The sequence below is a fragment of the Miniopterus natalensis genome, chromosome 15 (assembly GCF_054644295.1).
Source record: "Miniopterus natalensis isolate mMinNat1 chromosome 15, mMinNat1.hap1, whole genome shotgun sequence".
Classification (NCBI taxonomy): domain Eukaryota; kingdom Metazoa; phylum Chordata; class Mammalia; order Chiroptera; family Miniopteridae; genus Miniopterus; species Miniopterus natalensis.
In genome coordinates, this window is record NC_142095.1 from 7,777,001 (window position 1) to 7,788,781 (window position 11,781).

The window sequence follows — 11,781 nt, forward strand, 5'->3', positions numbered from 1 at the left end:
GAATGATACGCAAAAAAGTTTAACTTTTTCCAGGTGGGATAACAACATTGCAGTGATATAAGAAAAATGTCCATAGTTTCTTGGGAAGCACATTGAAGTGTGGAAAGGAAAGGTGTGATGTCTAGGATCTGCTTTTAAAAGCTTCAAAAAGGAAAAAAGTGGGGGAAGAGTGGAATGAATGACAGCAAGAGTGGCAAAATCCTGATATTGTCCCATCTGGCTGATGTGAGAGAAAGGCCAATGTACCACTGGCTCCACTCTTGTGATTGTTTGGAATATTTCACAACATAATTTCGGAAACCGAGTATAACAGCAGCTTGAAAGTTTGCATCTGTAGTCTTTTGGCTCTTCCTTACCAGGCCTTCTCTCTCTAGTTTCCAGATAACTGTTTCCTCCCACAAAGCCCCACCTCTAAACAATTTAAGTCTGAGGCAGCCAAAGAAGAATTTTTTTTTTTAAAGGGGGGAGGAGGGACAGTAAGCAATGTTTACAGAGTCTTCTAAAGCTTACCAGCCATTTCCTTTCTCAAGTTTAATACTTTTGGGAGACTGGACAGGAAAAAACGAAATTCTTGGGGCCTGGGATATGCAGACCCAAGTCACCTCCTCTGGAATCAAGGTTCACAAAGGCAAATTTCAGCTTTACCCCAGGTTTAGAGAAAATTAGACTATTTCTCCAATCTTCTGATTATTTGGCCCAAGAACAACAAATAACGAGCATGGAATGTGGTCTCTGGTGACTGAAATTCACCAGCCAAGTATAAGGTGGGCAAATCTGCACTGGGATGAAGCCCACACATCTGGGCCTCATTGACTTTAGGCTCCAAAGGCTCAAGAGGAGAATCAAAGGAGACTGAAGAGGCCCTGAGAAAAGACCTGACTGCCCTGGCAGAGTCTGAGTTCTTAGGAGGCAGCCACTCTGTCCAGCATTTGTGTTAACCTGCCTTCCTTCATTCCTGTCACAGCACACCATCCCCAGTCCTAAGTGCCCCCTGCTTTCCCCAGCACAAGGCCTCACATGACACCAAGCACTGGGGCCTGGGTGCCACTATGTTCTCTCCTATACTCCTCCCCATGTAAAAAAAATTTTTTTTGAATAGTGCATTTTAACCTAAAACCTAAAGTATAAACTTAAACTTATAAATCATTGAACTTAATGTGTTATGCATTGACTTGTGTCCCCAAAAAAGATATGTTGGAGTCCTAACCCCCAGTTCTTATGTGACCTTATTTGGAAAGAGGGCCTTTGCGGATACAATCAAGTTAAGATGGGGTCACTCTGGAGTAGGTGGGCCCAACCCAATGACTGGTGTCCTTAAGAGAAGACAAATTTGGACAGACACAGAGGCAGATACTGGAGTGATGAGTGCTAAGAATTGTCAGTAGCCACCAGAAGCTGGAGGAGACAAGGAACTAGAGCCTTCCGAGAATGGCCCTGCTGACACCGTGCTTTCAGGCTGTAGGATGGAGAACTGTGAGAGAATACATTTCTGTTGTTAGAAGCCACCCAGTTTGTGCTAATTTGTTGGGGGGGCCCTAGGAAACGAATACACATTGCTCACGCAACCCTCACCTCCACGCTGGGTTAGGAAATATCACCATCCCCATCTCTTACACAATTTCAGGTGTGTCTAGTAGGCGGAGAGCCAGGCTTTCAACCTGGGCCACCTGGATCAGGCCATGTTAGTAACCAGGAAACCAAACTTCCCCTTCCTGCTGCTTAGTAATGGCCCTTTCCTAAGCTTGAAAGTGATAGAAAAGGCCAAAGTGGGTTTATGGTTGTGAGTACGGGAGAATTTATTCTTGTATTTTTTTATTTGCATTATGTAAATCTATTTTTGCCCACCCCTGTATATGCAGGAGAAGTGAAAATGCATGTCTACACTAACAAGTGTACATGAATGTTCATAGTGGCATCATTCACAAGCCCCAAAGTGGAAACAATTCAAATATTAGTCCACCGATGAATGGATAAATAACACAGGGTAGAGGCATACCATTCAATAGTATTCTGCCATAAAAAAAAAAAGGAGTGTTGAATATGCCACATCACAGGTGAATGAACCTCAAACACATTCTGCAAAGTGAAAGAAGCCAGACACAAGAGCCTACATACTGTATGGCTCCATTATGAGGTATAGGGAAAAGGCAAATTTACAGACAAAGCAGATCAGTGGCTGCCTGGGGCTGGGGTTTGGAACATGTATTAATTGTAAATGAGGTCTTAGGGCCAGATAAATGTGTCTAAAACTGGTTTATGGCGATGGTTGTACCATTCAGTAAAGTTGCTAAAAATCACTGACTTGTATATATGAAATTAATGACAAGTAACATAAAGTTGTTTAAAAGTTTTAGGTCTTAAAACAGAGTGATGGCACTATTTAGGCTTTCCAGTTTTCAATGACAAAGTGCTTCATTTTATTTATCTGAACTTTAGCTGCAGAAAAATGCCAGAACTCAGAGTTGAAACAGTGCTGGGCCAAGATTTAAAAAAAAAACCCACAAAACTTTAGACACTTAGAGGCTAGGAAGTCACTGTCCCCCATTCTGCAGAGCCTCTGCGAGGTTGACGAGGAACCAATACAGTCATGACACCTTTTCTTCCGCAGCCGTAGACTTTGGCCTGGTGACAGTGACTCCTCTTTCTGCAGAACCAGCCTCCCTAACCGCCTCCCCCCCCCCGCTGGAGCTCCTCAGCCACTGCAGCCCACAATTTCTGTGGCTTTGGATTCCTTGCCCAAGAACAGACCCAAAGAGGCACCATGGTGTAGGTGGGTGGCTGGAGCAGAGACCCCCGACAGAGCTCTCTCCTGGGAAATACTTTCAAGTAGCCTGGCAGGGTGTGCAAACCCTTCTCCTAACTCCCCAACATGCTGTATGTCTCAGTGACTCCTCTTTAGGGAGATTCTGAAGGCAGAGTCAGGCCCATCTATTCTCTACTTGAACTGGGTACCAAGGTGACATATCTGCCTGGCTTTCTAGATGGGACTTCACCTCACTCCGGGATAGTGAGATGCAGCAGCCCTGGGCTGAAACCAGGCAGGGCAACAGATCCCATCTTTTCCCAGTGCCCCTCTGGGTCAGGACTTCAGGCCCATCCTGGCCATCATCTCTTCATAGACTGTCCATGCCATGGCAGCCATCAGCGTCCTGCGGAGGGCCCGGGGGACACCGCCTTGGAAGAAGCCACGCAGCCCATAGTCCTAGGAGGGAAACAAATGTCAAAACTCTAAGTAGCAATATAATTATATACCGTGCTACTCCATTTTTGAGTCTTAGTTTTTAGACATTTATAAATAATGTCAAAACTATGACTAATGGGTCCAAGACTATAAACTTTAAAAACAATTTTGCACAGTTGCTAAACTGGATCTTTCTAAGCTGCTCTATGCAGGGGGATTTATTTCTCAGCTGTACAGGTGGACAGCTTGTGCAGAGCACAGACGCACCAGGCCCCAAGTGGCAGCTGAAATCCAGACCAAGGTCTGCTGGCCCAGCTTAGGGCCCTTGCTCCAGGTTAAAGGAAAAGGTGCCTTTTTGGCAATTTCTCTGCCTAGGGAGGAATTTTTTTCTTCCTTTTTTTTTTTTTTTGGTAATTCACTGTATATTCTTGGTGACCCTATATAAGAATTAAAGACAAAACACCTCTTTTTCCTCCCTCATAATCTAGATTGATTGGTTCATTCTGATTGTTCATACCTGCCATTTTCACATATACTGAAGAATGTTTCAAACTTTATGATTTTAGGTACAGAAAAGAAAGCAAGCAACCTAAGCAGTGCGAGGACATGATGAGATTCATAAATATCCGCTTATATCTCAGTGGAACAGTACTTGATGCATATGCTTACATGTTTCTGCTACTGCAAGAAAAATTGAGAAGTACGGGAAAATCTAAAGATATAGGTGGCAAATTTACTGTGAACAAGAGTAACTGTTGGGTGATAACAGCACGTTTCCCAAGGGCCAACTCAGTGGCTTTTAAGTAGTCCCTCAGTGCACTTTACATCTACTGTGTTTATCTTCAGTAACACCCTTTGTATGAGAGCAAACTGCTAGAAACCAATGTGTTTGTGGGTTTTTTCTTTGTCTTGCATCCTTGATCAGATCCTTGGGTCCCCCAGATGGCCCAATTCAACAGATCCGGGGTAGAACCCAACAATCTATATGCCTAACAAATACTACAGGTTGTCCTATTGTAGGTCTCCCACCCCAAAAAACCCAACCGCTGCTTTTCAGCAGTGGTTCTCAAACTTGGGAACACAATGGAACCACTCGGGAACTTAAAATGCTTATACCTGGGTTGTGACCTAGGAATGGGGATTTTTTAAAGCTCCCAGGTGATTCTATTGTGTAAAGCAGGGGTAGGCAACATCCAGCCCGTGAAATCACTTTGTCTAGCCCTGCTAAGGCAACCACAGGAGGGACATGAAATTCATTAAATCTAGGAGCTTTTTTCACAGCTAATTTTTAAGTTGATAATTTTGTATGGCCTGCGAATGATGTTATAAATATCCAAATGGCCCTTGGCAGAAAAAAGTTTCCCCATCCCTGGTGTAAAGGCTAAGAGCTACCACTACTTAGAGGGAGAGCCTTACCACAGTAAGAATAAATATTTATTCTGTTGCCTTACCTTGAAGATGACTGTCACAGCCTGGCCAATCCACCGAAATTTCATTGGGGAGAGCTGCATATGGGTTTTGATAACATCTGCGGGCTGCGTCACCAGTGAGGCCAGAATACCAGCAAATATCCCACAGCTGAAATGTACAACAGGGACGAGGGCTGCGTCCAACTGGTCTGAAACAGGATGCAGGTAACGCTCAGTTATAATTGAATCTCACTCATCAGACAGATATCAATGCCAAGTTGCCTACTAGTTCTTCCCCAAAGCCAGAAGGGGAAGAGTTAAGAGCTTAAAATTTTAAAGGTATAATTAATAAATGTAGATGGAATAATGGACTGAAAATTTCACCTTTTTATAACCATCAGATAATTGATTCAAGCAAGAACCAATGACTGATGCTGAAACATATGGATGAAAGGAACAGGAAGTTTTATATGGGTTTACGTAGATTCAAAGTATCTCCCCACAGAGATACTTACAAATTACAAAAGAAAACAGAAATTGAGTTTTCATATCCACATGATAAAGTTAACATCACCTACAATGAGTCAGACTGATGTCATGAACTTCCTGATGTAAGACACTGGGGACACACTGTCACTTATGTGGTCCTCCTGCAATCTTAGAATCAGGCAAATTTAGGAAGTATTCCTGCAGGACCTATGTAAAAGTGCTTAATTTCACCCTCCCCCGCCCCCCACTCAAGAATCACAGTACATCCCTTTCCAAAGGCTACACTTAAAAGACGGGCCATGTCTGTGATGCCCACTGCAGCCCAATGCCCGGCCCTTACCCACCACAATGCCCAGGTCGGTTCCTAAAACTCTGCTAAGGATCTGGGGCTGCTAAGAGAAACAAATAGTCACAGAGAAGTGCTGAGAATGCGTCTCGGGAGATCTCTTCCCCACCACACCTTTCTTCATCCATACCATGGGGCACGATGGTTTTGGTCTGGTTGTAAAACATTAGGTAGATTCCAGAAAAGGGAGCATCACGAAGGAGTGTCGCTGTCAGGCCACTGAAGAGGCCCCGGTGCCCTTCACTGCGATAGATGCTCCTCAGGGCTGCGTAGATGCTCTCATAGCCATACCTTCCACTCTGCAAAGGAAGCACAGAACCAGGGGTTCGCAGGGCCACCCTGGGTTTGAGCAGTGAAGCAAGCCAACTTCAGGGTGGGTGGCGTTACCAGGGCACTGGGCTGTGGTTCACACGTGGCTTGGCCTGCACACACAAATGGGTACTCTGGCCACATCAGCCTTTATGTTAGATTATAAATTGGGAGGTGACATCAGTGGCCACTTGATTCAAGAGCCCAACGCCTCTGTTTACCCACCCCGAGGGCCTAGAGTAGTCAAACTCACCTCGTACCGTGTCTTGATCACAGTGATGGGCAACATGCAGACCCCTGCAACTGAACGAGAGCCCACCCCCAGCATGACCGACTCCATGGCAGTGGGAGGATGGCCTCGCAGGAAGTACTGCTTCAGAGAGTACAGAGTGCCAAAGTAGATGCCAACGCCAGGGACACACCTCACAATGGACTGCGGCGAAGGGGGTGCAGAGTTGGAGGAGAGAAATCAAAGACCCGCATTATAAGATATTGTCTTAGCTGGGTTTTCCCAAAGGACCCAGCATTTGCATGCAAGTAGTTGGGGGGGAACACCAACAGGGGACAGGAAGGCGGCCAGCAGGGGGTGTGATCCAATCAGTCACTCCCGTGGGCAACCTAATCCCTTTGGGGAACTCTGCACAAGGGTGGAGGGTGTGCCTGAGAGCTATCCCGCCACCTGCGAAGGGGAGCAAGGTGTAAGATGCACTAACAAGTCAGGCCGCGTTAGTGTCCAGCTATCCCCCCCCCAGGAGTCAGCAACAGCATGAGACAGGCAGCAAGACCACACAGGCCCTCCCGCCACTTCCTACGCTCACGTTTGCTGAGGGGATACTGGGGTAGATGAGAAATGGCTAGTTACAGGAGAGGGTGCAAGAGAAGAGCCAAAGGGCAGCTTACAGGGGACATCCCTTTCCACAGGCCCAAAAGACTCTCAGTGCGGACCACCTGCAGGAGCAGAGCCAGCATCCCCACGCGTCTGGACCTGAGGGCAGACAACAGGGAGGCAGGGAGGGAAGTCACTCAGCCGGCGTCCTCATAAGGAAACTGCCCGCTCAAAGACTCCGTGTGGACTCTTCCCGGAACACTTAAGAATTCACAATGTGCATCGCAATGGAGTTCTTATGTGTCATGGTTTGACACTTACATGTTTATCTGTCCATTTATACTACAAGCAATGGGATAACCTGTTTTATAGCCTTCCATTTTACATATGTTTTGTATATTTCCCACAGTGCCGAACCCAGCATGGGGAACACAAAAAAGACAATACTCGCAGCACAGGTATGACATTATGGACTAGCACAAAAAATGCAAATGTCACCGAGGGAGATCCCAGGAAGCTGCTCAGGGAAGGACCCCATCCAATTAACATTAAATTACATTAATTACACTAACTAATGTAAACCCAGGAAAGTTGGGCCTGGCCTGTGTCCTGGTGAGCAGCGAACAGAATGGAGGCTGACACCACCATACAGAACCTCCTATGTGGGAGAGAAGTTGCTGAGACCAGCTCCTCAAGGAAATGGGGGCAGCAGGCCTTACCCATGGGCTGAGGGCTGCAGAGTCTGCAGGCGTGTTTTGAGGAGATCCAGGGGCTGGAAAAGAAGGGTAGAGCAGGTGCCACTGATGGAGCCACACAGGAAAGCCTTGATCACCGGGTGCAGCTGCAGGACAAGAGAACGCGGTGAGCAGCACCGCCACAGGCCTCACCGGTGAAAGATCGTCTAGAAGCTCACCTGGCAGTGCCCTGTATAAGCTTCAGACTTTGGAGGAGGGAAAAGCACAGCTGGAGTGAACAGGGCTGCAAGGTCTCTGAGAGCACAATGCACTTCAGGGGGAGCTCTCTGGTCTCGGTATTGATTATAACTTTGTTCCTACTGAGCAACACGTCTATTTCACCTGTGAATTATGCCACCAACCACGCCTCTCTAGGCCACAATAAAAGTTATTGCCCATCTCCTTATAGTCACAAAAGCAAAACCAACTGAACACAGTATTTGGACTCTGAATGGCTGGTTTCCAGGCTCCCTTGGTGATAGGACCAGTAGATATTTATAGGAACAAGACAAAGGAAATGAAACCTTAAGCTGCACCACGATGTAAGACATGGGCAACTTCCTGTGAAACCTATGAATTTCCTTAATTTAAAACTTTCCCCCTCTCATACACCCACCCATCTCTCTGAGGCCTAAGCAGCTTGCAGAAGGTGCTGTGGACCAGTGGCCTTTCCTGTTTTGCTGGCTCTCCTGTAAGCCAGGACAGGCACTCACACCGGTGAATTCAGAGGCACCACTCAGAAGGGCAGGACTCCATCAAAAATTAATGTTCTCCCCCAGGCAAGCTCCAGAGCCCTCACAGCATGCCCATCTAGCTTTAACACTACTAATCCAGCCTGGATCTGATCACACATGGTGTGAAAGGCACTTTAAAAAATCCACCCAGGGATCATCCATTTGTTTCTCCATCAGGAAGGATGCTGGTGTTAAGGCAAATATGACTACCATACCTTCCAGAGCTTTGAGAAAACCTCAGATGAGTGGCCTTCTGGCCAACCATCTGCGATTTCATATTGTTGGAGCAATCTTTGTATCCCTGGTGTTGCAGTTTTCTGTAAGTTTGCTGTGGCTGCACCAAGAAAGAAGGCATATGTGCAGATTTCTATAGGAATTATGATTCCATGAAAGACTCTGAGGAGATGAGGAAAGCTGACATCTTTCAGGGTGTAAAGTGACTTTGGAATGTCAAGGATTCCTTTGGGCTGTGTTCCATGGAAGTTTGTCACTGACCTGTGTTCCTGAACTTTGAAACATGCACATTCCAGCTAAGGAATAGCTTCTCTTGATGAAAGAACAATTAAGAAATATTGTGGGGGGGCGGGATTCCAATCAAGGAAGAAAGTCTTCTCCAAAGGCAGACACTTGGCAAGTTCTACTCAAAAAGACCTCTCTCCTCCTTTTTAAAAAATATATATTTATTTTTAGAGAGGGAGAGAGAGAGATAGAAACATTGGATGAGAGAAACATCAATTAGCTGCCTCCTGCACGCCTCCAATGGGGATAGAGCCCACCTATGCCCTGACCTGGAATCGAACTGGTGACTTCTTTGTGTATGGGATGGTGCTCAATCCATTGAGCCACACCAGCCGAACTCCCCTCATTAATTTAAAATAAAGGACATACTCTGGTTCTAAAACACTATTAAGATGAATATAAAGTTGCCTTTATACATGTCATGTAACCAAAATGATTGTAACCTGTGATATTTGTTTCCCAGAGAAGAAAGCTTTCTACATTCCACCAAAAGAGCAAGTCTCGTTATAACTGGAATTTCTGCTGGGGAAAGGACTAGATAGGTTCAGGTAATAAATACCAGCTCTTATAACCATGTTCAGGTAGCTTGTAAAAGTATCAAAGGGTGGTAGAATTGGTAAGACAGCAAGTGAAACTGAGCAAAATGTGTACTTCCACAGGTGTGGGTCGGTGCACAAAGCCCCTACCCAAGGAGAGGTGTCCTTCTCCTTCTGCTAACACATATCCCCACAAGTGTTGTTTTTCTCGGACTCCTGGAGACTTCCTAGCACCAGTGAGCCCTTCTTTACTGCACTCGGCCTCTCTCTTCCAGTGGCACCCTGCCTTTGCCCCAGCTTCCAGCCCAAGGGCAGGCCTTCTCCTACCCCTCTGTGATCTTCACTCCTCAGGACCCCAGCATCACTTGCCATCCAGGTTGGCTTCCCCACCAAGCGGCCCTCGTGATGGCCAAGGCCCAGCTGCATCCCAGGACCCCTTTCCCGTCTTTATCGCTCTCTTACTTGGCCTCTCTGGTGCATCTGGGCCAGCTGACGGCCTCCCTTCTCAGGTTTGGGTTCTCTCTCCTCTCCCTGCGGCCCGGCTAGGTCTCCTTGCCCTGGGTCTGCCTGCAGATGGTGCCGTTTCGCTTATCTCCTCCAGCTGCAGCCTCTCAGCCCACACCCACCTCGCCCACAGGCGGGCAACGCCCACCCCTCCTGCCCGGGACAGCCGCTATTCCCAGCCTCCTCCACCTCCCACTGGCACACGGGCATCTCAGACTCAACACTCCACAGCGAAACTCAGTCAACGGTTCCCACACTCTTGCCTCCTCTCCAATGCACTGGCGCAGCCACGGGAAATTTGGGAGACGCGTGACTCCTCAGTCTACCTCCTGCTTCATGGCCAAGTCCTGCGGATGGCCCCTCGCCAGAGTCTGCCCCCATCGACCCATCCTAGTGGCCTCCTCGGTGGTCTCCAGCCCTAACTGTGCCAACCCACCCTCCACTGGGCTCCCAGAACAGCACTGGGCAAGGCACCTATACCCACCACCTCAAGAATCTCACAACGCTCTTGAGAGCTAGGTATTTAAACCCATTTTACAACTGAAACTAGAGCTCACACAGGTTACAAATGTGTCCTAAGTCCCAGGGTTTCAAGCTATTGGCCGGGTCTCAAAGCCATTTCTACATCCCTTTAAAAAAAATAAATCCTAAATCCAATTCAATCGTAAATCCAATACATCTCGGGGTGAGGGATGGGGGGCCCAGAAAGAGAAATCGGTAAACACGTTTTTTCAAAGATGTAAGGATTAAAACAACAACAACAAAAACAAAAATATGTACACCCCGCACCCAGCGAAAGTGGCTCGGAAGAGGCTTCGCAGGGAGAGGGGCTGCGGGCCCGGGACCGCCCGGGGCAAGGCCAAGCCGCGCCCCCGCCTCCGCCCACTACCAACGCCGCTCCGCCCGAGCCCCCGGGACGCACCCGCCCAGCCGCGCCTCCGCCTCCACCAATAGCGGCTCGGCGGCCCGACCGCGGCAGCCAATCCGGACGCCTGGGGGCGTGGCCTCGCGGCGCCGGCTCCGCGCACGCACCTATTCCGCGCACGCACCTATTCCCCGCACGCAGGGAGCTGGAGACCCAAAGGTGGCCCCTCTCCCCGCCGCATGGTTCCCAACGCCTCGGGCTTAGCGCTCTTACTGGGCCTCGAGAAGGTCCACATAACTGCCCGGGTGTCCCCCACCTGTCACTGCAGGCGTCCAACTCTAAGCGTGGAGCTGGCACCGGGTTCGGGGCTCACGGGCGCCTCCCGCCTCCCGCCCGCCCAGGCCCCGGCGATGCCGCCCACCCCCACCCAGACGCCACGGACCGCGGCAGCGCGACCTTGGCCCGTCGGTCCCCAGCGCCGGGCTGCAACCCTCTCCCCCCTCCTCCTTCCCCGCCAAGCCCCCAACTCCGCGCGCACCCGAGGCGCCGGAGAGGGTCGGCGAGGGCCGCAGCCCCGGCCCCCCGCCTGCCCTGCCGCCCCCTCCCCGCGGTTTACCATGAGCGTCTCCATCCTGTCTCCGACATCTTGAGGCTGCAGCAGCGCCGGGCGTGCCTTCTGAATCATGGAGCGAGGCCCGTGCGTGCCCCGGGCACGGGGCCCCGTCGGCGGGAGCTCTGGCCCGGCCCTCGCGGCGTCGGAGGAGGTGACGCGATGGAGGCAGCCGGGCGACGCGCTCCAAGGCCGGGGCTCTCTACCGTCTACACCTCCGCGGTCCCGGGCTGCCGCGCGAGCCTGCGCCCGGGAACCACCTGCGGCTCTTCACTCGCTCAGCGGACACAGCGGCTCCGCCCCCCGGCACATTCTGCCCAGACCCCGGGACTGCGGCCGGCGCGGCTGAACGTACCGGGCGGGAGGAACTGCTCCGACCGGCGGGATTGAACTTCCGGGGTCGGCCACGGGGCCGGGGCGCCGGCGGTGTGCTCCGTGGTGCCACCTGGTGGGGACAGCAGGAACTGCAGGGCCCTCGTCTCCCTGCCCCCCGAGGAGCTTGGTTAGCACCTGGGGGAATTCTGTCCTGGGGACTGTTCCAGGCTCTGGGGGTACAGCAGCGGCTAAAACGGAGGGAGCCGTGCCCTCAGGGGGCTGGCTTCCTAGTGGGCAGTGACAGGCAGCATCAGCTGTTGTATTGCCATAGCCCAGGCGCTGTTCTAAGTGTCTCTCTGTTTTCTGTCTTCTAATACTTAATTTAACACTTAGGTTGTCTCCTA

The 11,781-nt window shown here is 49.9% G+C and overlaps 1 protein-coding gene and 1 pseudogene across 3 annotated transcripts; one reads left to right on the forward strand and one right to left on the reverse strand.

Moving 5' to 3' along the window:
- Positions 1 to 2,707: 2,707 nt before the first annotated feature.
- On the reverse strand, positions 2,708 to 11,415 carry SLC25A38 (solute carrier family 25 member 38). Of its 3 annotated transcripts, XM_016196159.2 has the most exons (7): positions 11,069 to 11,412; positions 7,280 to 7,401; positions 6,635 to 6,719; positions 5,988 to 6,167; positions 5,556 to 5,724; positions 4,633 to 4,799; positions 2,708 to 3,202 (listed from the first exon to the last, which is right to left on the reverse strand). In XM_016196159.2, exons 1-7 carry the CDS (start codon positions 11,135 to 11,137, stop codon positions 3,080 to 3,082), a joined length of 915 nt encoding a protein of 304 aa, XP_016051645.1. In that variant the 5' UTR covers positions 11,138 to 11,412; the 3' UTR covers positions 2,708 to 3,079. The 3 variants fall into 3 exon arrangements, with proteins under 3 accessions (XP_016051645.1, XP_016051647.1, XP_087680719.1); XM_016196161.2 differs by lacking the exon at positions 5,988 to 6,167 and having other exon boundaries at positions 11,069 to 11,415; XM_087824593.1 differs by lacking the exon at positions 4,633 to 4,799 and having other exon boundaries at positions 11,069 to 11,415.
- Positions 8,231 to 8,580, forward strand: LOC148091407 (cytochrome c oxidase subunit 6C pseudogene; annotated as a pseudogene).
- Positions 11,416 to 11,781: the final 366 nt, after the last annotated feature.